The 27,710-nt window shown below is 34.9% G+C and overlaps 1 protein-coding gene across 17 annotated transcripts in view; it reads left to right on the top strand.

The window, feature by feature from the left end:
• RUFY3 (RUN and FYVE domain containing 3) overlaps positions 1 to 27,281 on the top strand; it is a 65,313-nt gene extending 38,032 nt beyond the window's left edge. For 3 of the 17 annotated variants that reach the window (XM_016132920.2, XM_016132922.2, XM_016132926.2), the window contains 16 exons: positions 685 to 802; positions 1,640 to 1,741; positions 2,324 to 2,447; positions 3,923 to 3,984; positions 5,225 to 5,290; positions 6,814 to 6,883; positions 9,532 to 9,624; positions 10,946 to 11,029; positions 12,694 to 12,861; positions 13,406 to 13,503; positions 17,523 to 17,642; positions 18,922 to 19,021; positions 20,816 to 20,880; positions 23,254 to 23,281; positions 24,054 to 24,122; positions 25,876 to 27,281. In XM_016132920.2, coding sequence (XP_015988406.2) covers positions 685 to 802; positions 1,640 to 1,741; positions 2,324 to 2,447; positions 3,923 to 3,984; positions 5,225 to 5,290; positions 6,814 to 6,883; positions 9,532 to 9,624; positions 10,946 to 11,029; positions 12,694 to 12,861; positions 13,406 to 13,503; positions 17,523 to 17,642; positions 18,922 to 19,021; positions 20,816 to 20,880; positions 23,254 to 23,281; positions 24,054 to 24,122; positions 25,876 to 26,019 — 1,511 coding nt within the window. In that variant the 3' untranslated portion in view covers positions 26,020 to 27,281. The other 14 variants (XM_016132930.2, XM_016132933.2, XR_001595353.2 and 11 more) reach the window with 13 other exon arrangements.
• The last annotated feature ends 429 nt before the right edge of the window (positions 27,282 to 27,710 follow it).

The following is a 27,710-nucleotide window of genomic DNA, read 5'->3' as shown; positions in this document are numbered from 1 at the left end:
ATTAATATTAATCCCTTAGAATGCTACCTATATGGGTGCAGGGATATGGTGGACTTAGAGGACTTAGAAAACACCATATTAATGGAGTGTAAAGTATTGGATATACTTGTAATTAGGTATTACAAGTATGTAATTACAAGTCCAATATGGCAATTCTGTTTGACAGGCTGAAAATAGGCCTAGAATGGGACGTGACTTTCCCGTGATCACATAGTGGGGACAGAGCAAGTGTTAGAACTTTGACCTCCTCACTCTTGTTTCTGTGCCCTTCTCACTTAACCATAAGTTTTTGAATTCTGGACATGGTCGTCTTCACCTTTGCTTCTTTTCCTTCTCTCTCCCCATTATTTGATAGCCTGTTTCTGGATTACATTGGACTGTTTTCTTCATTAATGCCACACAGCTTTAAGTGCTATATTGTTTTGTTCTATTATAGGGCTAGTTTACAAAGTCTTCCTGTAGGAGGAAGGGCCAAGTCTTGGGAAAGCAGGGATTTTTTATTTTCATAAAATGTTACATATTCTGAAAGCATGAATAATTTTAGAAATATCTGATAATCTAGGATTAGTTTTCTGAAAAGAGCATTGAATAGATGGGAGAAAGTTTTTTTGTTTGGGGGGGCAGAGGGCATGTTTATGTTGTAAAAAAACATTTAAAAATACTGCTTTGTGTTTATCTCTTTAGCTAAGAAAACTTTTCTTGGACAGAATAAATCCTTCTGGGGGCCCCTAGAACTGGTAGAAAAACTTGTTCCAGAAGCCGCAGAGATAACAGCAAGTGTTAAAGATCTTCCAGGACTTAAGTAAGTTTCAGGTTGAATTTGGTTAAAGAAAACATTTTTATTAACTGTGTCTTTGAAGAAGGAGACTAAGACAATGATGACCATAATAACTGATTTCATAACAATTCAGAATGCATACCTGTTGTTATGAATAGGCACTATTATGAGAGAACTGGGAGTGTAGAATATTAAGAGAAACATGCTCATGAGGGATAATTATTAATCTGAGAGAGGTTGTCTTTATGTTAAAATACCAAACATTTCTTTATTTTTTAAAATCACTTGTGGGAATTAGTGAATTTCAAGAAATTAGGTAACGGGAGATGGCATGCTGGACCTGATTTAAGAAAACGAATGTGTTCAATGGAATTTGAGAACCAAGATTAAAACAGTTGTCAAGTGAACCTCAGGAACTGACACCGGGAACCTGCCTTAGAAGTTTAAAAGGAGTAGTAAGCACATTCCCAAATTAGATTGGTTTAATTTTAATTAGAGTTTTAAGTGGCCTGTGTCCACATTATTATTATTTGGGTATTTTATGATCCATACTATAGTTATGAGGATTTACTAATACTAATATGATGGAACATTTTCACTTGAGCCTTCCAGAGGTCTTGCCTTCAAATTTTAGTCTCATTAAGGTGTTACTTCTTGACCAGAGCATTTGTTCCAAACATACCCTCAGGGTTCCTCTAGCCCATACAGGATTCCTCATGTGAGAATGTGGTGGGAGAAATTGTGAGGAGCACTTCAGTGTACATGTCCTGCCGGGGGACCATTAGCAAAAGTAAATGAATCTGTTCCGCTGTGGCCCCTATTTCTGCTACTTTTAGTTGTTTGGTTTCTGTGTTTTCGTAGGACACCAGTAGGCAGAGGAAGAGCCTGGCTTCGATTGGCATTAATGCAAAAGAAACTTTCAGAATATATGAAAGCTTTGATCAATAAGAAGGAACTTCTCAGGTACGGTCATCTTGTTAAACTTTGTTCTTTTCTACATGACATAAGGTTGAATCATATAAATTTACCAGTTTTGTAGATCAGAAACAGTTGATTCACAGACACTCAAGAATAGGTGTATTTAGTATTATGTGTATGCAGTCCGTCATGTGGTATAATATCTAGTCCTTTATAGGACAGTCCGAAACATAACACTTCCAGGAAGGGTTTTTGATACCTTAGCATTTACCCAAGTTCAATAAGGCAAAAATTTCTTCAATCAGGATAAAAATCTGTAAAGTAAAAAAATGGATTAATTGGTCTACATTAAAGTGAAGAACTTCTGTTCACAATACATATATGTGGGAAAATCATGAATATTCATTTTAATGAAAATACTTTTCTTTTAGTTGAAATGTTTATTATCTAGAGTCTCTTCGTTTGCTTATAATCTAAATAAAGTATCCAAGCCATCTTTTTTGTTTTCTTTTTCGTTGTTATCATAGATGACTGGTTTCAACCATGAGGCACGTGTTTTCCTCCTTGTCTTATGATTACAGCATTGATTTTTGAGATTTTCTTACAATATGTGGATTTCTCTTACAGCGAATTCTACGAACCAAATGCACTCATGATGGAAGAAGAAGGAGCCATAATTGCTGGTCTGTTGGTGGGTCTGAATGTCATTGATGCCAATTTCTGTATGAAAGGAGAAGATTTGGATTCTCAGGTATGAGAAGGATACTCAGTTACCAAGTATGTCGCTGGGAGTTCTGTTATCTTGGAAGGTGGATTTATCAGATTATACCAACCAAATTAGGAGAAATTCTGTAAATCTTAAATAGGGTTTTCATTACTCTTGATGTGAATATAAAAAATCAGATTGTTTTACATTCCAGTTTGGCTCATTTATGCATTATGAATGTTTTTCAAATTCTTATCTTGACTGTGATCCATATTAAAAATATTTTTCACAGGCTAAAATATAGACACAGGTTGAATACTAAAAGCCAGTATCGGAGAGAGGTAGATAAGGGGAAAGAGGATCAAATATATGATGACAGAAAGAAATTTAACTTTGGGTGGTGAACACACAATACAATATACAGATGATTATAGATTTGTACACTCAAAACCTATACAATTTTATTAACCAATGTCACTCCAATAAATTTAATAGATAGATAGATAGATAGATAGATAGATAGATAGATAGATAGATAGATAGATTTTAAAGAAGCACATTTTAATGGAGAGAGAGAGAGTGGGTTGGGGGTAGGGACCAAGCAAGGGAGTGAGTGAGTGAGCAAGCAAGCATGTAAGTATATCATGGTAGTTAATAGTGAATGCTCTGAAGCAAAACTGTTTAAGTTAAGATTCTGGCTTATTTGTTTTTTAGCTAAATATATTTTATAGTTACTTAGTTTCTTGATGCGTCAGATTCCTTATCTCTAATATGGGGATACGAAAGACTCTTATCTATTTCATGGGGTTATTGTGAGGAATAAAAAAGGGGCTTGTACATGTAATGCACTTAGAACAGGGCCTGGCACGTATTCATTATCCAATAACTAAAACTAGTGCCTTCACTGTAACTATTTCTCACCTATTCTGTATGAAGTGCTATGATGAATTTTTGTTACATTTTACTCTTAAAAAATGGAAAAGGAAATATGATATTCTGATGTAGATTTTTTAAAAAAAAATATGCTGAATGATAAAAGAGCAATCTTGAAAAATTTAAATATTCATCAATGAAAGTTTGGGAGAGTAGATAGCTAAGTGTCACAGTGGCCATCTTCAGGTGGTTGGAATAATGGGTGTTTTGTATCTCTTCTTTCTGTTTATCTGTAATTTCTGAAACTTCTATAAAGGTACGTTGTTTTGTAATAATTTTTAAAAAGTTATTCTTAAGAGTAAATAGGGGTTCAGTAGCAGAATACTTGAAATAAGCAAAAGAGAAACATTAAATCTTAAATTTGTATTCGGTTGACTCTGATCTGATTTCCTAGTCCTATTGACTTAACCTTCATTCTTACAACTCTTGTCAATTCTTGATTATAGTAAAACATTAAATTTCACCAAAAATTTCTAGTAATTGTCGTGACTATATTAAGCATTTTAAGTGCCTAGAAAGAGACATTGTGTTATGCCTTGAAAAAAGTACGTAACTTTTTATTAAATTTTGAAAATTCTCTTTTGTAGGTTGGAGTTATAGACTTTTCAATGTATCTCAAGGATGGGAATAGCAGTAAAGGTAGTGAAGGGTATGTACAAAAAATTAGGTTTCTTTGTCTTTAATTATTTTTTATCGTATTTAAAGTTTACAGCAATATTGTTTTTTTCTGAAACACATCTTTAATAGAGTCTTGCCAAAACAGTCTGACTATTCCCATACATGAATATTTTATCCAAAGCAGAGTTCCCATACACTCCCCCTAACATTTTATATGACCCCATGATACAAATTTAATAGTGCAAATTAGTTAAGTAATTTTCCTGCTTATGTGGTTCAGGGGCAAACAAAATTAAATTTTTATAAGAGGAACCCAATGCTCTCTCTCTTCAAGTAGTGTTTGAAAACACTGTCTTCTTGAGAACAACTGCATTCTTAGTTTGCGTAAATTTGCACTATTAAATTTGTATCATGGGGTCATATAAAATGTTAGGGGGAGTGTATGGGAACTCTGCACTACTTTTACAACTCTTGTAAATCTAAAATTATTTCAAAATAATTAACTTTGGATAAAATATTCATGTAGTATTTAGAAATTAGAGATCAAAAGCAAACTTTTTACCCTTTATATAAATTTAGCATTTGAAAGGATAATTAGAAATTTTTAACCTTGCACACTGAGATAAGATATTATCACTTATTCTTTAAGTAGTTGTAGAGCTGTGTGGCCATGATTTGTCTTCAGTTGAAATCTGTTAACTTTTGCCTTTTATAGATTAGTTGCTTTCAGGAGTGAACTTGCCTTTTCCACACTCTATTTTCTCATGTAATGATAAACACTTGATCTTTATAAAACCTTTTATACCATTCACTTTGAAATTTAAATGATGTGTAAAGCCAAATATATAGCCTTTGAGAACAACTATTACTACATTAGAGCAAGCTTAATTCAATTCCTGTGACAAATGGGAAATTGTTATTGTAAATAATACTAGCAAAGCTTAAAAAAATTTATCGATTGTGAGAAGAAAATGTTTATTCTTTGAATGCCTCTGATTGTAACGTTGTACCTATAACCTAAGTTATTGAGGTATGTAATCTATAAAAAGGGCTTTTTAAATATGAGATGTTTTTTGTTTTTGTTTTTTTCACTTTGAAACCTCCAAGATTTCTTGTTGCTATGTCAGGGGTTATACATCAGGTCTGTCTTCTGATTCAGTGTGTCTATGCCACAATTTCTTTTCTTTGTTTTATGAAAAGATTAGGTGGTGGGAAATCTTGATATTTCTAACATTTTTAACTTATATTTATCCCCCACCCCCTGCATCCAGAGATGGCCAGATTACTGCAATTCTGGACCAGAAGAACTATGTAGAAGAACTCAACAGACATCTAAAGTAAATAATGAATAAATGTTATTACTTTACTAGGGGTTTTGTCACAGAAGAAGGGAAGGGTAGACTGATGAGCAATGAAAATAAATTCAGACAATACTCAACAAGTATATATAGAATTCCTGCTTGCCAGGCACTGAGCTAGGCAGTGGTAAAATGGACTTTTAACTGTTTTGGCAACCTTAAGTGAAAGACAATGTAAGATTAGTATATATAATTATACCTCGAGTGATTAAATAAATACATTCAGTTAAGAATTCTTAAATATGTAATACAGTAAGTCCTTACTTAACATCGTTGATAAGTTCTGTGACTTAAAGCAAAATGACATAATGAAACCAGTTTTACCATAGGTTTATTGATATAATCAAGAGTTAAGTTCCTACGGCAATTCATGAACATTATAATGAAATGATGTTGAACAAAATGCGGTTAGTCAAGGACCTGCTGTATACAGTTGAATTTGGTGGCCCTTTTAGTTCAGGAGATTCGGCTGCATATTTCAGGACTGATCTTGGGTAAACCATTCATTGCCTTTGTACCTTTAGATTAATCATATCTCATTGCCCTTGCATTTTTCATTTATACATTAGAATTGTAATATTACTTTACCCACTCTTCACCATTATTACAATTAATTTACCGAGTGGTTTTTAGAACTGTCCAGAATATGAAACAATCTCCTCTCCCCTGAGGAGAGCTCTTTAAAATTTATTGGTATTTTCAAGTACATTGAATAATTATTCAAGTACTGTTGAATAATTTAGAATTAATATATCCATTATTATTTTGTTTATAGTTCTGTTAATCATTTTAATTTAAACGAGACCTGATTATACCAATATCAATTTAAATTGTTTTCTTGGTTCCAGCTAGAAAACTGAAGAACAATTTAAGTACATTTTCTCTGGGACCATGAACTAATAATGACTACAGTGAACTATGGAGATGTTAGTTAAGCAAAGATACGGTTATAGCTGACAATGAAATATAAGCATGACAATATTATTGACTCTTTTAATGCCTCGGTTTTTCCTTCTTTTTTTCTTTTCTTTTCTTTTTTTTTTTTTTTTATGAGTTTACTTGAGCCAAACAGACAACATATGCTGGGAAGCAAGATCTCAAATGCTCCTTTGTAATTGGGGATTCCTAATGCATAGATAAGGTTGTTGAAAGAAGTAAATGAAATAATGCAAGTAAAATCATCTAGAAGAGTGCTTAGTGTATGGCAAGCACTTAATTCATGTAGCCCGTTGTTATTATATATAACAAACATATGTAAACCTTAAAGTTTACTATATTTTTGCTCTTTTATTTCATTCAAAAAATGCTTATTAAATATAAATTTCAGTGTCAAGGATGGAGCAGTTTAAAGATACACAACATCTTGTAAGCTGTTTTAGAGTTTGCAAGTCTATCAAAAATTGTGGACATTACAATGAATGAAAAATGCAATGAGTGTTTAAAAGGAAAGTACAGGATATTATTGTTTCTCAAAAGAGACCTTTTTTTTTTTCTCTTGATAGTGCTACTGTAAACAACCTTCAGGCAAAAGTGGACGCATTAGAAAAATCCAACACTAAACTGACAGAGGAAGTAAGTGTTCTGGAAATTCTTTGATTGATATAAAGAATTTAGTAATGTATATGAGTAGAAAATAATTTCTCTGGAGCCTTGGAGATAAAGGACTTGACTTTCCAGATAATGTCTCCTATAGGACATAACCTCTTGTTCTGACTAAGAGTGGCCAGCTGGCTTATCTCAGGGGTCTCAGTTATCAAGCTTGACTATGCAGGCATAGAACCTAAGCTGATCAAATATCTTGCTTTCTTTCATGTGAATGTTTTATCTGTGCTAGCCTAGAGTTAATGTTTAGCATGTAGCCTGATACTTATCATTTATTTATTCAACAAATATTTTAGGTACTACTAATATGCTAGAGCTAGACAGAGATTTATTTTTCCAGGCATTGATTTCTATGTGCCAAATTGGCAAGCTCCTCACCTTCACGGGCCTTATTTTCTCCTTGCAGTGGTGGGTAGGTAACATAAAGATAACTGGTCAGAATACCAGTAATTCCTACTTAACATGCTATGCCACTTACATGTCATGTTCTGCTTACATGTAAGTCACTTGACCTCCAAAGGCCCAGTTCTCTAGCTGGCAAATGAGGGTGTTTACACTTCCTCTTTTACCATCACAATTACTCTGAAGATCGGATAAGAACATATATGTGAAAACTCTTAGAGAAAAGTCCCTAAAATAAGAAGAGAAAAATAACTTCGTGTTTCACTTCTGATTAATATATTTTTTCCTAACATACCAGAGGCTAACCTGCATATTGTTTTCTTTAATGACATTAGATGTTTCTATTTAAAAAACAAACAAACAAACAAAAACCCTAAAAAAGTTTTGCCAGTGGCGAAGACTTTACCTTCTCTAACTATTCTGTTACATACAATGGTATTAATTTGATTTAAATAAAGCCAAGTTAAAGCACTAGGCAGGAAATGCTATTTAATCATTTTTTTCTTCAGAATAAACATTATAACTTTAAAACACCTTCCTTATTACTCAGCTCTGTGTGCTTCATTTTTGGGTATAGATTCTAAATTGTATTAAAACTTTAGTTTATGAATATGATCTTTAGAATTTGATCCCCTAAGACTTTCAGATATTCTGCACAGAAATTTTCTATTGTGATCCTACTGCTGTTATATGGAGGCAATGTGGCATAGCAATTAAGCATGCTCTCTAGAGCTAGACTACTTGAATTCATGTCCCAGCTCTGACTTTCTTGCTAGCTTTCTAATCCTGGTCCAGTTAGTTAAGCCTCTGTTCCTTGGTTTGCTTATCTGTAAAATGAGAATGATAAAGCAATAAGATTTTTGTGTAAATTAAATGATTTAATATATAAGGGCCTAGACCAGTGCCTGAGACATTGCAGCCACTTAGTGTAGTTGTTAATTTCATTCTCTCAGTCACAAGATTTGTCCTCCTGACCTAGGTTTATTTTACTAACATATTTATTCTTCATTGACTTATTTATTTTACCAATAAGATTTATTGTCTTGAAATTTTGAACTTTTAGAGGTGGGTAAGCTTTGTGTATAGGCTTAATAAAGAGCAAATAAAACTAATGAGGCTTGCCTTTTCTCATTTCCATCTGTTTTGGATTTAAGACCAGTTGAAAGAAAAACAGAAACAGACTTCTCTTTTCCTCCAGAATTCTGAACCAATATAAAAAAAATGAGAATTAAGCTGATGAAGATATAGAAATATCCACTTTATTTTTGGTAAAGCTAGTTTAGAAAGCCCACTTGGATGTACAGTCATCATTTCCTGATACTTTCTCTGATGTTGAGATCTTGGAAGAAGCTGCCTGTGGGTGCACTCAGAACAAGAGAGCAGACTCACTTGCCCAGAGTTACTTCTTTACACTTTATTGGGTCAATGGAGCAGAGAGAGAAATGGGCCTCCACACCTGCCTCTAGAAAGCATGCTTGAGCCCTAGCTCCTCTGTACTTAACACATCAGAACAGGAACCAAGCAGAACCTGTACCTGCTGCTAGTGGAGAAGTAATAAAAGGAAACCCTATCCCAGCTGAGATGAGCCCACTTGGTTCCTTTCCCAGCCTCATGCAGGCACCTTCAGATTCTTTGTGGGGAATAGAGGTCAGTAGATATGGAGTGTTTCCACTTTACTTTTCCCTCCTATGGAGTGAGTATCTAAGTGTTTCCCCTTAGCAATACTTTTTGAATAGCATTACTTACCTTTCTAGGTGCTAAAATGAAAACCTTTATTGCTTAATGGCACCTTTTAGAGTGAGGACTTAGGAGTTCATTTCTTTACTCTTTTAAAAATCACCTATAAAAAGTCTTATAGAGAGTTTATAAGATGGATCCCAAGGCATGAGGTAACCTCTTAAACATTTTAGAAATGGGTATTGTAACTAAATATAATTATAAAAGTTATCCATGAGGATACCCTTGAGGTAAATGATCTTAACATTTTAGTATTGAAAAAAGTTTATTCAAAAAGCAGCAAAAGGAGATAATTTTTATCTAAACTACTTTCAAAATACTTCTCTTCAGTTCCTAATAAGGACATTTTTATGGGGTTATGGATAGCCTTCTTACCTTCTAAGAATCTCTAAGCCTGAAAATCATGTCCCGGCAGATCACAAATTACCTTATCCTGTGTTAATAAAGATAAAAGATTATTTTTCTCATTTTTTCAACAGCTTGCAGTTGCAAACAATAGGATTATTACCTTGCAAGAAGAAATGGAACGAGTTAAAGAAGAAAGCTCCTACATATTGGAATCCAATCGGAAGGTTAATTTTATCGGATTTATAAAATATTCTCAGAGAGCATGTGAATGTGTTAGCAGTGGGGGGAGCCTCTAGAGGACTGTTAGGAAGCAGCGCGCATTCACATAGATCAAGCACACTGCTTTTACTGAAACTCTGCAAAACTGAGTGAATGATGATGGCTATGGGAGGGTGGTGCCCCTTCCACAGATGCTTTTTGGCTTCAGTGCCATTCACATCTGTTTAGAGATTTCAAGAAATGGTCTAATTCAATTTTTTGTTTTATATTCTAAGGATTTGTATTGCATTTAAGTGTTATATTTGTTATATTAAATATACCATTATTTTAGATCATGTTATTGTTTTATAAGAAGTGTTTATCTGTTACCACTGGGAAAGTTACTATATAAATGAATTTTCTAGGTAACTACCTTTAGGAGTACCAAGCTTTTTATATATGTCTGAATAAATATTTTACAAACCTTTTCTGTATTACACAATTTTAAGCCTTCGTAAGTAGAGGATATAATTTAACACATTTAGCCCGTCATAATGACCGAAGATCATAATCATCAACATTGGCAGTTCTATACTAAATTATTTATATTCGTGCTACGTTAGAGGACTATTGAAATTGATAGAGCTTCTAGCACCTTTACTTAACTATTTCCAGATGGCTACGCTGTTTTTTTTCCCCTGCCTTTTACAATTTCACTGGCATCTCTTACTTCTTACTGCTATTAGTACTGCTCTCTTTAGAAAGATCTACCCATTCCTGTTTATCTGCATGCTTCTAACCTACTATGACTTAAGATCCAGATATCCAGTTATTAAAATTGTTCCTAAAGAGTAAGTAACTAGACTCTGAATAGCGAATGAAGTAATTTTCTATGAGTAACATGTTTGACTTTAATATGTGGACTGTGTGAAAACAACTGTAACTGCCCAGAATAATTTTCTGATAACCTCCTTATTTTTAGCTGTGATCTCATCTCTGTGAATGGTGATATCTCTGGAAAAGGGACAAATTACCATTTCAATCTTTGGCCCAAATCATTGCTGATAGTGAAGGCTATTTTGGTTTTTGAGGCAGATTTGTAGACTGCCACCACTTATTTTGAGGTAAACTCTCTTAGGTCTTTAAACAAAATGGCAAGAAATCTCCAGAAATTCAGCTTAATAATTGTTAATTTACTAAACATCTTCAGTTTCTTTGTTGTGTTCATTCATTGTCAGACCTGCTTAGATATGATAATGTTTCCTTAATAAATAGCAGTGCTAATGTCAACAACTGTATAGTTTCTTTAAATCCTTAAGTATGTACTATTTTATTTACCTTTTCAAGGGTCCTAAGCAAGACAGAACTTCAGAAGGGCAAGCACTAAGTGAAGCAAGAAAGCATTTAAAGGAGGAGACACAGTTACGACTGGTAAACTTTTCTTTCTTTCTGATAATGCAGGAACATGTTAAAATGTTAACAGCCTACTCAAGGGTGTTACCTTACAGAACAAGATCAGGAATATCAGGAATGTTCTGACAAATTTTTATGGATCCTATAAGACCATTTCTCACTCTTGTTACCTCATATTCTCTATAATGCTTTCTGAGTCCATTTTCTGAGCATTCTCAACAGCCAAGGATTTTTAAGTTTTATTAAATTTATTGGAGTGACATTGGTTAATAAAATATGTACTACATCATCTGTATATTGCATCATGTGTTCATCGTGCGAAGTCAAATCTTTATTTTTGTGTTTTTATAGTTTGTATTACAAAAATATTAGGTGTATGAAACCTTTTTAAATGGTGCAACTCCCCCGCCCCTCATTCCTCGGAGGTGGCATCTCCTCTTCTCCTAACTAAGAATCATTAATGTAGAATTGTACTCTTCTAATTTTAGCTGTTATTTCTGAATTTATTCTTGTTCTTATACATAAATAGAAAAATGTGTCATCAGTATTAGTCTTAAGATATTTTTTTAAATTAAAAAAATGCATGTATATTAGAATGCATAATAAGGAATAATGCTCCTATAATAGATTTTATCCAAGTATCAGTATACATAATACACCCCTAGTATTAGTATATTAACTCTTCCTACAATTTAGATAGTATAACAAACTAAAGGATCCCCCACCAATAATGTCTCTGAGAATAGGAAGAAGCATGATAATAAGGGATGACCTGATGTGTACTAAAAATTATCACAAACTAATAGTGTATGGAACAGAATTTCAGGATTTCTGAGAAAACAATATTATTTTAACATCTTCAAAGTAGTTATCATTTTCTTTCTATATGTGTTTGTGAATTAGATCTCAAAACAGGAAAGGTCTTACAAATAATACATGTCAGCATTTTAAGAAGCAGTCTGATTTATTTTCTATCATACTAATAATTATGTTCAGTGTAGTGCCTCAGTTCAGCAGCATGTGATAAAAATCTTACATAAAGTTTTCCACATCTTTGTATCACAATAAGAGAAAGGAGGTCCTAGGTGTACTCTGGGCATGGCCTGAATGCAGAAGAACCTCAGGTCTTTGTATCTTTCATCATCCAAATAATGTTGCAATAACAATAGTTGAAACAAAAAGGGCTTTCATGTTAAGTGAATATAAAACTTCTGTTAGGCATATTAACCAGTTGTAGTAATTGAGATGTTACCCTGGGGATCCAAAGTGTCTTTTGGGTTTTTTGGGCTCTGAATATGTCAGCGGTATCCAAATTGAAGAGAATTGCAACCGCTTCATTTTATGTTAACTACTATAACACTTTATATATATTTCTATAATAAGACATGTCATTAGTTTTTTGTCTTAATATCTAATGAAGGGACCTTAAGTATGTGTGTATTTTAGACATTATATAGCACTCTTTGGCTGACCAAGTTTTTCAGATTTGCAAAATATTGAATAAGTGTTATTGTAATTATCCTAATTACTATTCTTATTGTTAATGCTTCTGCATACAATAATAGCTTATAGTTATTTTGCCAGAAATTTAGATCTGAGAGTTTAGTCTACCTTTTCCTGTGGAATGTTATGGTTTCTGCTTAGATGAAGAAAGTAAGCAGTTTATTTGTATTTGGGGGCAGGATGTTGAAAAAGAGCTGGAGATTCAGATCAGCATTAGACAGGAGATGGAATTGGCTATGAAGATGCTGGAGAAGGATGTCTGTGAGAAGCAGGATGCCCTGGTGTGTCTGCGGCAGCAGCTGGATGATCTCAGGGCTCTCAAGCATGAACTTGCCTTTAAGCTGCAGGTAGGGGAAATGGGAATAGGCTCACTGGCTCAGTAAAATTCCAGGCTTCCTTCTGCCCCTCTTGTTCTCTAGACTCACACTTTAAATACAAGAGGAAAGAGTCACATCTCATTTTGAGGCTAGTTGCCAATAAACCACTTTAGGAATCAGACCATTGCAGGATCCTATATTGCTGTTCTGGAAAGCCATAGCCACTTTTCAAATTGTAATGGGGAAAGGGATCTTTTTTAGCCTATAAGATAATTTCTGCTCTCCCGTCTAACCTGCCAACTGAGTTAGTTTTGCATCCCATTAGCTTTTATACTGAAATATGATAAGTTGATGAACTTTCTGATGTTGATTTTTGTGACCAAGCTGCACATAATACTACTAAGTTTAAACATTGCTTTTTGGTTTTTCTCCACTTGGGAATTAACTGATATACAAATATAGAGACATTTCTATTTCTCTATTTCCCAATTACCATTAGGTTCAAAAGGCATGTGTGATTTATACCAGGATTTTGTGTTACATATATATCACCCATAATTCTTTTCCATAACAGAGTTCAGACTTAGGAGTAAAGCAGAAAAGTGAACTAAACAGTCGCTTAGAAGAAAAGACTAATCAGATGGCTGCTACCATTAAACAACTCGAACAAAGGTAAAGTGCTGTTTCTTTAGTGAAACGCTTTGGTCCTTCAGTGCTAGAAGTGAAGAGAATGTGCCATGCATTTGGCAAAGTGAAAGTATATGAAATTCTCCCAATTTAACATCAGGCATGTGGGTAGAAAGAAAGCCAATATAATTTTATGTCTTTTAAGATGTCATTGAAGACCTTTTTAAGAAACGTCAGCCTTTCATGACTGTTTGAATAGCACAACTCTAACCCTCTCACTTAATCCTGTTTTGGTGTTATGTGTTAGGGGAGAGGATATGTAACAAGAGTGAAAGCCACTTTTAAATATGTTTGTGGTACTGTTATTTTATTATTCATCACTAATGTCTTTGAATACTGCAGTGCAAGGCGATGCGAGATACTGAGGGCCCTTTTACTAACTTTAACCCCTTTCTCTCCTCTCTCCCATCTTCTTCTACTCTCCACTTTCTCCTGAACAGTTCTGTAGCTTCTACTGTCACCTCCCACCCACAGCTCTTAAATCTGTCTGTCTCCAGTCTAGCTCTGTCTTCCCTCTGGAGACTAGTCTTGCATTTTCATCCTCTGACCAGCTACTTCCCCCCAGTACCTACAGCTCACAACATACATCCTCTTTTTCAGTCTGAAACCACTGTTGTCTTTTCGGTGACACAGCTGCCAAGAGAAATGGCTGAGACTTCAAGCTCAGGCACCCTGGACATACTTCCCATTTTCCCATTCATTTCTTTCCTAATAGTTCCACCCACTGAAAATGTCCTTCCTCTTCCCACCCTCTTGTTCTTCAGATACATTTTTTACATTCGAGCTCAAATGACACCTACCCACAGCTTCCTTTGATAACTACTTCCCAGCTAAAAATAATCTGCCAATCTAACTCTGTTGGGATTTCCCATGGCCTTATATCCATACCAGTCCATATTGCTTATAGCACATCTCACTTTATGCCTTACCTTATAGTTCTTGATGTGTTCTTTGTATCTTTTGATGAGAATGTACACTCGTTGAGGTTAGTTCACAGTGCCTTGAATGTACAAGCCTTTCATTTAGTAGATACATGAATGAATAGATGAATGGATGACTTTTATCCAGATGATTCTTGACCAGGGAGGGTCCTCAATGGCCACTGCATATTAATGTTAATTCAGAAGTTGTTTTTAAATTAATAAATAAGCTTGAAACATCTAGTTTGGCTGATTTTATTTTATTTTTTGAACATTAATTTTATTTTTTTTAACATTTTGGTTTGGCTGATTTTAAATAAAAAGTTATTTATTGGTTTATCAAGGAAGTTATCTAAGTGCTTATCATAAGCAGTTACATGTTTATGATTCAACAAACTGATTTTAGTGTTAATAAATAGTATTTTTGAAATGTTCTGTTTTTTTGAATTATTCTTCAGTGTTTTTTTTTTTAACTTGGAATTTAAAGCAGACAGAACTAAAGTAACGACTTATCTCTTCAAGTATTAAGCTGACTTATTCTCTTGCTGTTTTTGTCTTTCCTGTTTATCCATTTTCTCATTTCCTTTCCACTCAATTTTTATTTTTATTTTTTTAATTTAGTGAAAAGGATTTGGTGAAACAGGCAAAGACCTTAAATAGTGCAGCAAATAAACTGATCCCAAAACATCATTAGGCATTTTGCAGTTGGTCACCTCGCAAGTCTGATATCACAACTTAATTGTAAAAGAAAGAAAGTTATTACATTTAGGCTCCGATTTATATAAAATATCACCAAAAATTGAATTTGTTGGACTTTTAAAAAAGTTTGATATATAAGCTGTGTTTTTTCTTCTTTATTTTCTCCATAGTTAGAAAATTTCGTATAAGTTCTTAATTAAAAGCCAAATAAAATTTGAAAAATTACTTCTCAGTTGACCAATAAATAAATACTCCATTAAGAAAAAGCCTAGGGAATTGAAGCTTTGTACACATATTATCGATGCCTTTACAACCCAGTCCCTGATGATATCCAATTCTGGTGTATTGTCTGTATCAGCGTGCCTGTATTGCCGTTGAGATGTGATGAACCGGAGGTGACTACCATATGGACTTGGACTCTTCTAAAGTAGTTCTGTGTCTCTTAGGCCGTGACCCTTTTTCACTTTCTTTATATAGGTTTAATCCCCAAGCCAGGATAAGTACTTAGTATTTCACTACAGTTCTATTCTCAATAACCAAGATTGCTTGCAACTTTTTTGCCTTAGTAACTTTGGGTGGGGAGGGAAACAGCATCCTTACATTTCTTTAAAGTACATAGAGATAAAGTTAGTGATTAGGTAACTTATGATAAAACAATAATGTGGAAGCTTGGGAAAACCCTCTTAATATTTGTCATCTCTACCTCTGCCATTTTCCTGCAATTTCACTTCTTATTTAGGTAGTTCGTAGAGAACAATTTTAATGAAACATTTCTCTCCTATATTAAAAAATACAGTACACATTTTAAGAATCTATCCTGCTTTTCCTTTCGGAGTAAAAACGACAAGGTATTGACACAAGTAATGGTTTCCTGCCTGTCATTCCTTGCTGGAAACATTTTCTTAAGAATTTCTGTTACTTTTTGTTCTGATGGGGAGTTGCTAAAGATTCTGTGAAACTAACAATCTAAGTATTAGGAAACCATTTCAGAGTAGGAAATAGGTAAATTATAAACTTATATTCTTTATTATTATTAGTCTAAAAATAAAGATCCCCACTAGATATCAACAATAACTTGTAGGGCTTCTTTCTCCAAGTGACCACAGGCATAACCCTTTCTAGGCTTTACATTGTAAATAATCATATAATACTTTGATTTTTTTCTTTAATGACTTTTGATTTGGAGGGACAGGCTTTCCATAAGCCTTCATTCAAAAAGTTGTGGCAATTTTTTTTTTACTTTTTTTCTCTTTTTCTTCTCATTCTGGTATGATTGGCAGCATTTCAGCTGCTTAGGCAGGGACAGAGATAACTCCTTTGCTTCCAGCTCTTGAAATTCTTTACCACCTTCTTGGAAAAACAGGAATTAAGAGTACAATAGATTTCACCTATGCTTTTATAGGTCCTTGCAGACTTGAACCAAAATCAAGTCAAAGAGCACATGACTAACCTCATGGAAGATCCTGTGCTCTTCAGCTTATTTGAGTTCTTATAATTTTGCACCTCTTGTTATCTTCATCAACCTTTTGTGGCAAGTTGCCTTTTCTGTGAGCATTTGGAAGGAGTGCTTAAACAGCAAAATAAAACATTTTAAAGACTACACGTAGCATGCTTCCAAATTCTATTACATAGAGTCCCAGATGTTTCACCTTTTAGAACATTCTTTTTCGGTGCAAAGTTATAGGACATGTAGCAGAAAACATTCATCAGGATCTTCCAGAGAATATGGTCAGGAATCTTTTACAGGCCTGGTGCTGAATTTGTTTGTCCACTTAGTCACACACCATTTGGTAGGAATAGAAAAGGAAAGAGATAGCTAAACTGACAAAGGCTTTTCCTTACATAATAACCCAGAGCCTGGATAAGGGTTGATGTATAATGTCTAATGATTTAATACAATTCGTGGTTTAGGGGAAGGACCAGGAAAATGTCCTAATTACATATATGTAGTTGCCCATCTGCAAGTTCCAGTTAAATGTATAAAACAGAAATATAAAGTACCACACTAATTAGGAAAGGAAACAAACAAGTGGATTTAACTTTAATAACTGTGTGCTTGAGGTTGGCTTTGGATATGGAATTTCTAAAAAGTGATGTTTTGTTGTTTATCATCTAATGGCTGTAAACTGTAGTACTAGAATAAAAAAAAAAATGGAAAATCACTTTTCCTCTGCCTGGTTCACCTTCATCTTGCTTTTCTTTAGAATTTGTTTCTTCTCCATCTTTTCCCCCCAAAATGTCTTCCCTTTGTTCTAAAAAGTTTGTTGTTTCCTCTGTCTTTCCATGCGTTCTTCCTTGGGTTGTTTTATTTTGTGTTGTGAACTTGGTCTTCCTCCCCACCATGGCTTTTGTTTTTTATCACAAGTCCATGTGGCTCACATCCAGATTGCGCCAGGCTGAGCGTGGCCGCCAGTCTGCTGAGTTGGACAACCGGCTCTTCAAGCAAGACTTCGGAGAGAAGATCAACAGTCTGCAGCTGGAAGTAGAGGAGCTCACCAGGCAGCGGTGACAAAAGGGCGGCTCACGCTAACAGGGTGGTCATGGGTAATTCCAAGGCTAGACAGCAATAGAAGGGGGCTCATGATCCAGCCATCTCCTTTCTGTCTTTACAGTGTCCCTTCTCTGGAATTCAGAAAGAATTCAGAAAGCTTCACGTACATTAACATTCCCAAAATCTTGTCAACATCCTTTGTGATCAAAGAATTAGGAAGTTAGAACCCAAGGCCTCAGATAAAATAATGAAGGCGTAAGAGAATTAATAGCCAACATAGCACTAATAATAACTTATTTCCTGAATTCTTAATGTGTCCCAGCTACTTAACTAAGTACTTCACATGCATTTTCTCCTAACATCTTACCCTCAACCCTATTAGTATATTAGCAGGTGAACTTATTATCCCCATTTTCAGATGACATTAAAGCTTAGAGGGGTTAAATTTGTCCAACTTCACACAATTAAGCTAATAAGTAGGAACACTCTAAAAACCTCTCTCTGACTCAAGGCCCTTAACCATTCTTCCATATTATCTCTCAAATGAGATTCAATTCTGTGCTGGAGCCACTGACTGCAAACAAATAGAACTTTGTTGTTGGATATAAAAACACATAGCTACTAAGGACACTAGTAAAGTGGTTTAGGGGTGTAACTGGGAATTGACCACATAAATGTAGAGAGAGAGACCAGCTAATTAATATGAGACTATAGTATCAGTGCTTTCATACTAAATTTCGCTGAAATTTATAAATATTGTCCATTAATTGTCATTCAGTTACCTATAACTTTTCATTAAGACAATATTAAACACTGATACTCAGAATGGTGACCCTCAGGTACTGGGAGATGTTAAGGTGCATTTTTTATTATTAAAAATTATTGGGGTGACATCGATCAACAAAATCCAATATGTTTCAATATGTACAATTCGATAGTATGTTACATATATATATTGCATTGCGTGTTCACCTCCCATAGTTAGATTTCCTTCCATCACCAAATATTTGACCGCTTTTACCCCATCTACTTCCCCCCTGCCCCTTCTCTGTGGTCTAAAAGTGCGTTCTTAATCTAAGAAAGATTAAATTTGTATGTATTTTAATACTACTGGTTTTATTATAGTGTATTTTAATACTTTAAAACCTGGCTGCCCATATATATGTGGTAAGTTTCTACTAATCAAGTATTAAAATTTAGTTATCGAACTTTAAGAAGAGGATTTGGTATTCTTTAGAGACTATGGGTACAGAAATCCAAATGTTCATCCTTTTCCTCTCCCACCTATCCCAGGAACCAGTTTGAGTTAGAACTAAAACAGGAAAGAGAAAGAAGGTTACAGTACAACAGAAGCACCCCAGGAAAGGGTTTTCAGAAGCCAGAACCCAAAACGGTAACAATTGTTTTTCCTTTGTTCATTTACTTAATATTTAGAGGCTACCTTGTTGGGCTAGACAGTTTCCTCTCATGGAACACATGCTTAGTTGCTATGGCCTACAGTATGTGCATGGCAGGCTAGAGCTGGAGTGAACACATGAAGGCTTGATGCCGAGTCTACCTCTAGGACGCTCTAACTTGATTTCATTTGGAAAGGGGATTAATAACCATGATTTCCAGTGCCCCTATTATTCCTTTGAAGATTATTTCAATATTTAATAAAAATATGTGTTTCTTAGACTTCTTTTGCTGGCTAATATTTTTAATAGTATGGGATGGTTATCCCACCCTAGCCCTGAGTTCTCTTTTAACAGAATTGTCTTAAATGTGCATTTGCTTCTGTACACCTTTTTCAAAATCATGAGGATTTCAGTTTTAGCACACTCAAGGTACTTCTCTTGGGAAAATTAGAGAAAGTGGGAACTAGGCTTAGAGAAGGAAAAGTAAAGTAGAGTGGTTTAAAGAGCAAGAGTAGAAGTTTCTTCAGCACAGAATTAGGAAGAGACCTGCAGCACCTGTAGCAGTGAAGGAGCTAAAATTGAATATGATCATCTCCAGAACCTAGAAAACAGGAGCCCCAGCCTCCTCAAATAATAAAATTAGAAAAGTATGAAGTACTTTTTTTCTCTCAAAGACAAACACAGGGAAAAAAAAATACCTTCTTTGTACATTTATATATAACAAAACAGGGTAAATTTAAGTTTCTTATTTAAAATTTCTAGAGAGTAAGCTGTTAATTTTCTGGAGAGTAGAAAAGAATGGTAAATTGAAATTTATTATATAGTATATGTTATTGCTAATTTAGTGTACAAACTACCACTCTCTATGTAGCATGCTGTCTTTATTATTTTAGTTTAGCAAACAAAATGTACTTGTAAGGGCTTACACAGATTTACTACAATCTTGGCCTATCTTACCCTGTTTTTTTAGGCCTTGTGTTTCTCAATCTTGAATTGCCTTGCAGTAGGGTTTCCAGAAGGTTAATACTGTATTGACCTCCCTTCCTCGATACTTGAGTGGTCTAAGAATGTGCATTCTACTTTTGGAGGCTTATAGCCAGCAGTTCAAGGCAGGCAGCAGTATGTGTGTGCCACAGAAAGAATTTATTCCTAGAAGCTGCCTAAGCAGGGCTTAAGAGCATTGGTAGAAATGCAGTTTAGAACTTTACATTGGCATTTCAGACTAGAAAACTCCTCAAGTTATATAAGCTGTAGAAGTAGTCGAGGCATTGAGGCATCTGCTTGATTGAGTGTACAGTGGATTACACAGTCTGCCGGATATGGCCATGCTTGGTTCTGTCAGTTTTCCAGCACTCAGCTGGTGAGGGAGAATTTTTAATTTTATATATATATATATATATATATATATATATATACATATTAAATTATATATATATTTATGTGTAATATCTTTTTCTTCTAAGAAGTAACTGATACTTTGAGCCCACTTTGCAAGTAAAAAGATATATTTTGAATTTTATTTGAATCTCAAGAATTAAAGAAAATATCCACTGTGAAAACGATTTCTTGCAAACTATATCAGAATAATTTGTTAAGAAACTACTTGGAGCAAAGACTGAGGAAAAATATCTTGAAACTTAAATTTCTTCCCTAAAAAAAAAAAAAAACGAAAAACCCACTTAGCTTTATACTGAAGCTAACACAATTACAAAAAAAAAAAAAAAAATGTCTACAACATCATTATTTAGCTTTCTGAATAATTAATAAATTGGGCTGTTTTCTTTTGGCAGGATGGAAAGCACAAAGTTCAAGAGGAAAATGTTAAACTAAAAAAGCCCCTGGAAGAAAGCCACAGGTGTTTGTTAATAAAGTATTAACTAAGATATAAAGTTATTTTGCGTTGATGGGAAAGAGGGAGCTTTTACTATACATTGGCAATGACACAAGACTGGACACTGACTTGTAATATTAATATTTTAGAAAGACATTTTGAAAGGAAAGTGAGTAAATAATAAACCAAGTAAATATTGTAACATTAAACTAAATCTATTTAGTCCATTTTAGAAAAAAAGAAGGGTGATCAAACTGGCCTCTTAGCTGGTTAATCCTAAAACTCAAATTATCACCTAAAAGTATTTCTAACCTTTGCTGGATTGGTATCACAGGGGAATGAAGCACAAGTCATAGCACTTCTGAGGTCCTTAACGCACTTGAGTATAACTTGTTTCCACCTGTGTGCTAAGGCAGCTGTGTTTCAAATCCTCTAATTGCCCTATTTCCCTTCTCTTCAGGGTCTCAAACAGTTTGACTTTATCCCTTTTTCTTAATTCTTCATCTGATTTGCTCACTATGAAGAGCATAGGAGTGTTTCCAATAAATTGATGTTTAACAACTATGTATATTAGCATATAGGTATATAACAAAATATTACATAGTACCACTGCAAAAACAGAATAGGTCCAACTACTTGACATTCTGGAAAAGGCAAAATCATGGAAACACAGTGGTTGCCAGGGGTATGGATGAATGAATAAGCAGAACAGAGGTTTTTTAAAGACAGTGAAAATACTCTGTATAATACTATAGTGATAGGTACACATTTGTCCAAACCCATAGAATGTGCAAACCAAAAGTGAACTCCAGGGTTAACTATGGACTTTGAGTAATCATAATGTGTCAATGTAGGTTCATCGGTTGTAACATCGTGTACCACTCTAGTGCAGAATGTTGATATTGGGGGAGGGGAGGAGGGTGAGTAGAATATATGGTAAATCTGTACATTCTGCTCAATTTTCTATGAACCTAAAACTGCTCTAAAAATACTGTCTATTATAACAACCAAAAAAAAAAAATAAGGTTGGTAACAAGGAAAGATATCTTAGAGGGGTTTTAAGGGAACTGTACAGTGTATTTTTTGGAGTCTGTTCCTGTCCAGGCTTTGATGCCTTAAGAATGAGGTTGTGTATCATCTGCAGCAAAAGTAGCTGCTGGAAAATATAGTTTACACAGTGCAGCAGTAGGCTGATTATGCAAATACTTAGTCTAAACCAACCCATCCTCACTTCCAAGATGAGAATGATTCTAAAGCCTTTAAATTTTTTCCCAAAGAGCATGGTCCAATCCAGGACCAACCTTAAACTACAGTCCATCTAACACATCAGGTCCGCATGGGCCATGGAAGGAAACTAGAAAGGCCGTAAAATTAACCAGGACCTGAAAGTACATTTCAGAGTCAGCCACATTCCAGACTAAAATCAAGTCACTATCAGGAGTGTCTTAAAATTCAGATTCTGATTTAGGCCTTGGAAATCTAAGACAATACAACCTTGTAACTGTAGTGTTTTCTTCAGCTTGAACGTGTGTTTCACATTCATTATCTCCTTACAAATTTAATTCTCCTTAGAAAAATTTAATCATCTATTCTTACTTTACAAATGAGAAAACTTGAAAAGTGTAGAGAGGCTAGGTGGCACATCCATGTTGCCTCTACTTATCCTGTCTTCCCTTTTTAAGTCTCATGTCTCTGCACTATATAATAGTTACTTCCAGGACTTGTGCTGGCCTGAACCAGTAGTAAAACAGACTCAGTCTTCCTGGGATTGTGGTCTAAGGAACCTCTGAAAACCTGGTCACAGTGGTGGACAAACTGCCACTCAACCAAAGCGAATTGCAACCACTGTAGATCTGTGGTACATTTTCCCTAGAACTGAAAGTAGCTCTTCTTTCCTCTTAAGTTCTGTTTCAAGTTGGGAAAATGAGGGTTAGCTCAGCTGAGTCTCATGAAGAAATATTTCAACCGGAATGGGTCTTCATGTGACCATCTCATTCATTAGGTTTTCGTTGATTAATTTGCTAAAGTTTACATTTTAATAATATTGAGGGGGGAGGGACTAATACATGACATAATAGATTTCTGTAATATCAGAAATAAAGCTATTAAAATGTGTGGCATTGGCCATTGGGATTTTACAGGTTTGAAAAAATAAATGCTATTTTCTTGATAGTAAAAAAGAAACAAAGTATAACTCAATCAATTTTTAAATAGGAACCATAGGATCAGATTCTAGTAATAGCTTTAACAACCAAAATTTCCTCACTTTAAAATTCAATATTAATGATTATATTGGTCCCCAAATCATAAAAGAACCATGGTATTGCTTTTTTGTGTGCTTTTGAAATGATACAAATGGAAATGTAATAAGTTGCTGTTTTTAATTTTTCATTCTAGGCTGCAGTCTCACCCTGTGGATGAACAGGTAACTGAGTCTGCTTTTCTAAAGCATGTTGTATAAATTATATAGTTGGCTGTACCATGCCTGGCTATGAACAAGGCAGAGTGGGCAGTAGATGCATGCAAACAGGCTTCTGTGTCCTGTCCTTTTAACAATGTCCTAAAAAACATGCATTTGCCTGAAACTCTCACAGGGAGTAGCACAGCTTTGAGAAATTTACTAAGTAAACAATAGTTCTCATTTCTTATATAAAATTCTCTTTGATATACTACGAGACCTAAGAGAGCTCACCATACCTACCTTCCCCTTAGTTTTCCTTATGTAAAATGGAGAGAAAAAATACTTCTTGATTATTTAGAAATATGAAAACAAATGGTTGTAAAATACTTTGCAGATAAATAGTATATGACAACCACATGAGAAAGATGATAAATGCAACTATGTCTGAGTCCCACGTGATTTATCTATTAGGATATAAAATTAAGCTTTCCATTCTCCATGGTAGAGCAAGACAAGACAGATGGGGCTTTTTTTTTTTAACTTTTTGTTTTACATTTATATATTTCTATAAATAAAATCACATTACTTTATTATGAGAATTAAAAGAGCTCCAAGGCTGATGATAGTATTATCAGAGTTGTATTAAGGTGGCGGGACTGTATGTGATTTGTTTCTTTAGTTTTCGTATAGTCTGTAGTGTGGTTATGTTAATTTTATAACTAAAAAAAATGCATATTCTGCAAGTAATATTTTGGCACTAAGGGAAACTAACTAACTAGCTTGCTATGTGGTTTAGGATCAACCGCTGCTCTCTGCAAAGTCACAGATGTGTCAGCTATGCCAGCAGGATGGCAGCCTAACAAAGGTAACGGTGGTGAGAAATGAACAGGCTCTTCACCCACCACTGGTCCCTTCTAATAATCAGGACTTTGCTGTGTAGAGTGGAGAAAATGGGGACCAAAGCCAAAGGAGCAAGCATTTATCGTGTACCTATTTCAGTCATAGTAAATCATGTTAGTAAATCTGTTAAATATAAACAACTAAAATAGTTTAAAACAAACAAGTTTATAAATGTTTGTTGAGTGCCTACTATGTGGAATGTGCTATTCCATGTGCAAGAGAAAGAGTAATGAACAAAGTGTAGATAGACCAAGTCCTGTTCTTGGGAGGTTTATGTCCTTTGTGCCATCACTTTATAGGTGAAGAACCTTGGGCTCAGAGATATTAAGTATATTTCCCAAAGTTACTCAAGCCATAAGAGGTAGAGCCCAGGTGCAACCTGACTTTGGCTCCAAACTCTGCACTCTTTCCAGTCCTCCATCCTCCTTCGAACAGATAAGATAGGTTTGGGGAAGGGGAATAGTTTGAATTATTTGGGGAAACAGCCTCTGAGAGAGAGATGAGCTCTCTCCAATAAACCACTTGTTTCAGATTCTCAAGGGACTCTGCCTAACCACCTTCCCAGTTTGTTATCCCAGAGTAGGCAGAGTGAAGGAAGCACTGAAAAAGGATGTCTGTGGGGCCTCATCTCTGCTTTGCTCACAGTAGTACCCCCCCAGCATCTAATACGGTGCCCAGCTCACAGTAGAGAAATCTCTTGGGCAAAGGAGTGTAAGAAACAAGTGCTTGGAAGAGAGAAGGAAACATGCACAAATTCTGGTTTATAACCCGCCGACCACCATTTATGATCATGATGAATTTTAATAAGCAAAATTATAACATGGCCTAGTCTTAAATCAGCAGAATCAGATAACGATTAACTGCCTTCATAGAACTGGAAGTTGTGATTATAGAAATATGTTCCAAAATAGAAGAAACAGCGAATCTAATTTTGGCTTTTCTAAGCCATGCAAAGTAACTCAGTAGATCAGAGGAAAATTCTTCCCTGGCTTTTGGCTATAAGTAACCCCCTGTCTCCACTGCACCCTCAGGAAGACGAATTGTTTGGGAGATTATTTGGAGGTGATATTACTCTTCACAGCCTTTGTAGGGGAATCTTGGAACTAACTATGTGTGCACCACCCTACCACAGTCTTAACAGTGATAGTGTATTAAAGACCAGCTTGATGTTCTACTGCTTGGCCTTTAAAGATTCAAAATGCTTAATAAAGAGACTAATTCCCCTAAACACAGGATGTAGGAAGCCGTTCTGGTGTACTGGTATTCCAAAGACGTACTTGTAGAGCATCACAGAAAAGCATTAAGCACAGCAGTGTCTTAGGAATTAACTTTCAGTTCATGCTCAGCAAATTTTTTAATCTTAGGCTGGCTACCCAATTCACTACTAGGTCATCGCCTGCCTTACTTGGAGTATGCTTAGGTACTTGCAAACTAATTTTAGAATTTGCCTACCTAACTGACTATAGTGAGTGAGAGTGTATGTTCTAAAGAATATGTGTGTTATCTGTACTTATTAATTCCATATCACTGCTTCTCTTCATTTGGATCTAAGAACTAGACTGTAAGCTCCTATGTAGACAGATTGTGTTTAGTCAAATACATTCAGTCAATACTTGATTAGGTACTGAGCGTTTATCATATTCAGCCTTTTACATCCCATGCATCCTTATGCCTTGCTCTTCCTTCTATTCCTACCTAACCTCCACTTCTCCTTGTAGAATGTTTGTAAGAACTGCAGAGGAACCTTCTGTGATGCCTGTTCAACAAACGAACTGCCTCTTCCTTCAAGTATCGAGCCTGAGCGAGTTTGCAATCCCTGTCACGAGCATCTAATAAAACAGTATTCCAACAGCCCATCGTAAGACTGGAGGGCAAGACCTGGAGCAAAGTACCTCTCCCTGTGTTAGTCTCTAGAGCCCAGACCTTAACATCAACTTGAGTCAGTAGGAATGATTTAAATAAACCAGGTCCAGGGAGAAAAGGCAATGGTTGGGGGTGCTGGAAATTTTGCACATTTTCCCTCATGAACTATAATGAATAAATGTTACTCAGTTGAGCCTCTCTCTTCTAAATCTACACAACCCCACTTTGAAGGGTTTATTTTATAACATGTCTTTGGAATAACTGCTCACTTTTATGAATAATGATAATACTGGGATAGATGTAATAGGAGAGAGGGTCCTTAGATAAGAATAAAAAGGCAAATAATCATCTTTATTACAGTTGCATATTCAAGGGGGAAAGATAAATGTTAACTGAGATCAAAATGACAGATGTTAGATATTTTCCCAGGTGCTACTAGATGTGAACATTGTTTCCTTTTCACCCCCAGTAACTACCTCTTTAAAGTATCTCCATCAAACTGTGAACCCAGACTCAGGGAAAAGAAATTAGAGTAATATAAATTCTGAATGTACTTAAAACATTATTATAATATATTAGAGTTTCAGGACCAGAATTTTCTTGGCTTGCTAGTGTTTTCATTATCAGAATAAGGAGGAACATTTGCTATTTTTCCATTTAAAGACTTCAAAAGTAAACATCTCCTTCAAAGTCTACTACAAAACAACTCCCTTCCCCAATCCCTCCTTCCCTCCCTCTCCAAGTCATAATGGAAATTGCTAGTTTTAAAGATAGGTGTTGACTTTTACAGATAAGCACTGAAAGCAAAGCTAAGTCAGGTGTAAAGTAAAACAAGTTTAATTTGTCCATGGCTGAGAACAGTTAGCTCAGAATACTTTTAAATTCTTTCTTGAATAAGGGATCCCTTACATTGAGCCAAGAATTAGAACTGGTAGTTTCATGGAAAGTGTGAGACACAAACATCTTTTAGTAATAAGCCCTATGGAGGAAAAGAGGGAAGTGCATTTCAGCAGAGGAAGGAAAGAAATGGTATATGCTATTCTGATTATGTTACGTGTGTCTAGATTGATTTGAATTAAGACCTAAGATATAATTCTGTAACTGGTTTAGAATTCTGAGGTGGAAACATCCTGGAACCGTGGTATTTGATAAATTCTGTCTCCTGAAAAGGGTTACAGCCCAAGAGAGTTATTTCTTAAGTCTGGTCTTTTACTTGGTGAAGCTGAATTTTAAGGAAAAATAAAACACAATTCTAGCCTGGTTTGTTGTCTTTTTTTCCCTTTAAAATATATTTGTGATTCTTCATTATCCTTATTTTTGGCTACCTATATGTGTAAGCAGTGTTCTAGGTGCTACAGATAATCTGGGGAATTCAGGAATTGCCCTAAATTAGCAAAAGTTATTTTATAATTAGTTTTGAATTAAGTTGAAAAGAGGCAGTCTGTACATGGACTGTTAAGGTAGAATAAGTAATTAGCCACTTGAGTTTTCAGTTTGAATCACATGTAAGCTATTTAGCCTTTTTTTATTATTATTAGTGTAGCCACCCACAAAAGCAAGGGGACCAAGTCACAAACACCTTGACCTGATGTTAGGCTTATCTTCCTTAAAAATTGTGCTTTCCATCATTTACAATAGCATCAACAAGAATAACATTTAGGAATAAACTCGATCTAAGAGGCAAAAAATT

This window comes from Rousettus aegyptiacus, unplaced genomic scaffold (genome assembly GCF_014176215.1).
Source record: "Rousettus aegyptiacus isolate mRouAeg1 unplaced genomic scaffold, mRouAeg1.p scaffold_m13_p_10, whole genome shotgun sequence".
Taxonomy (NCBI): domain Eukaryota; kingdom Metazoa; phylum Chordata; class Mammalia; order Chiroptera; family Pteropodidae; genus Rousettus; species Rousettus aegyptiacus.
Note: the sequence above shows the minus strand (reverse complement) of the source record. Positions and strands in the feature narration are given on the sequence as shown.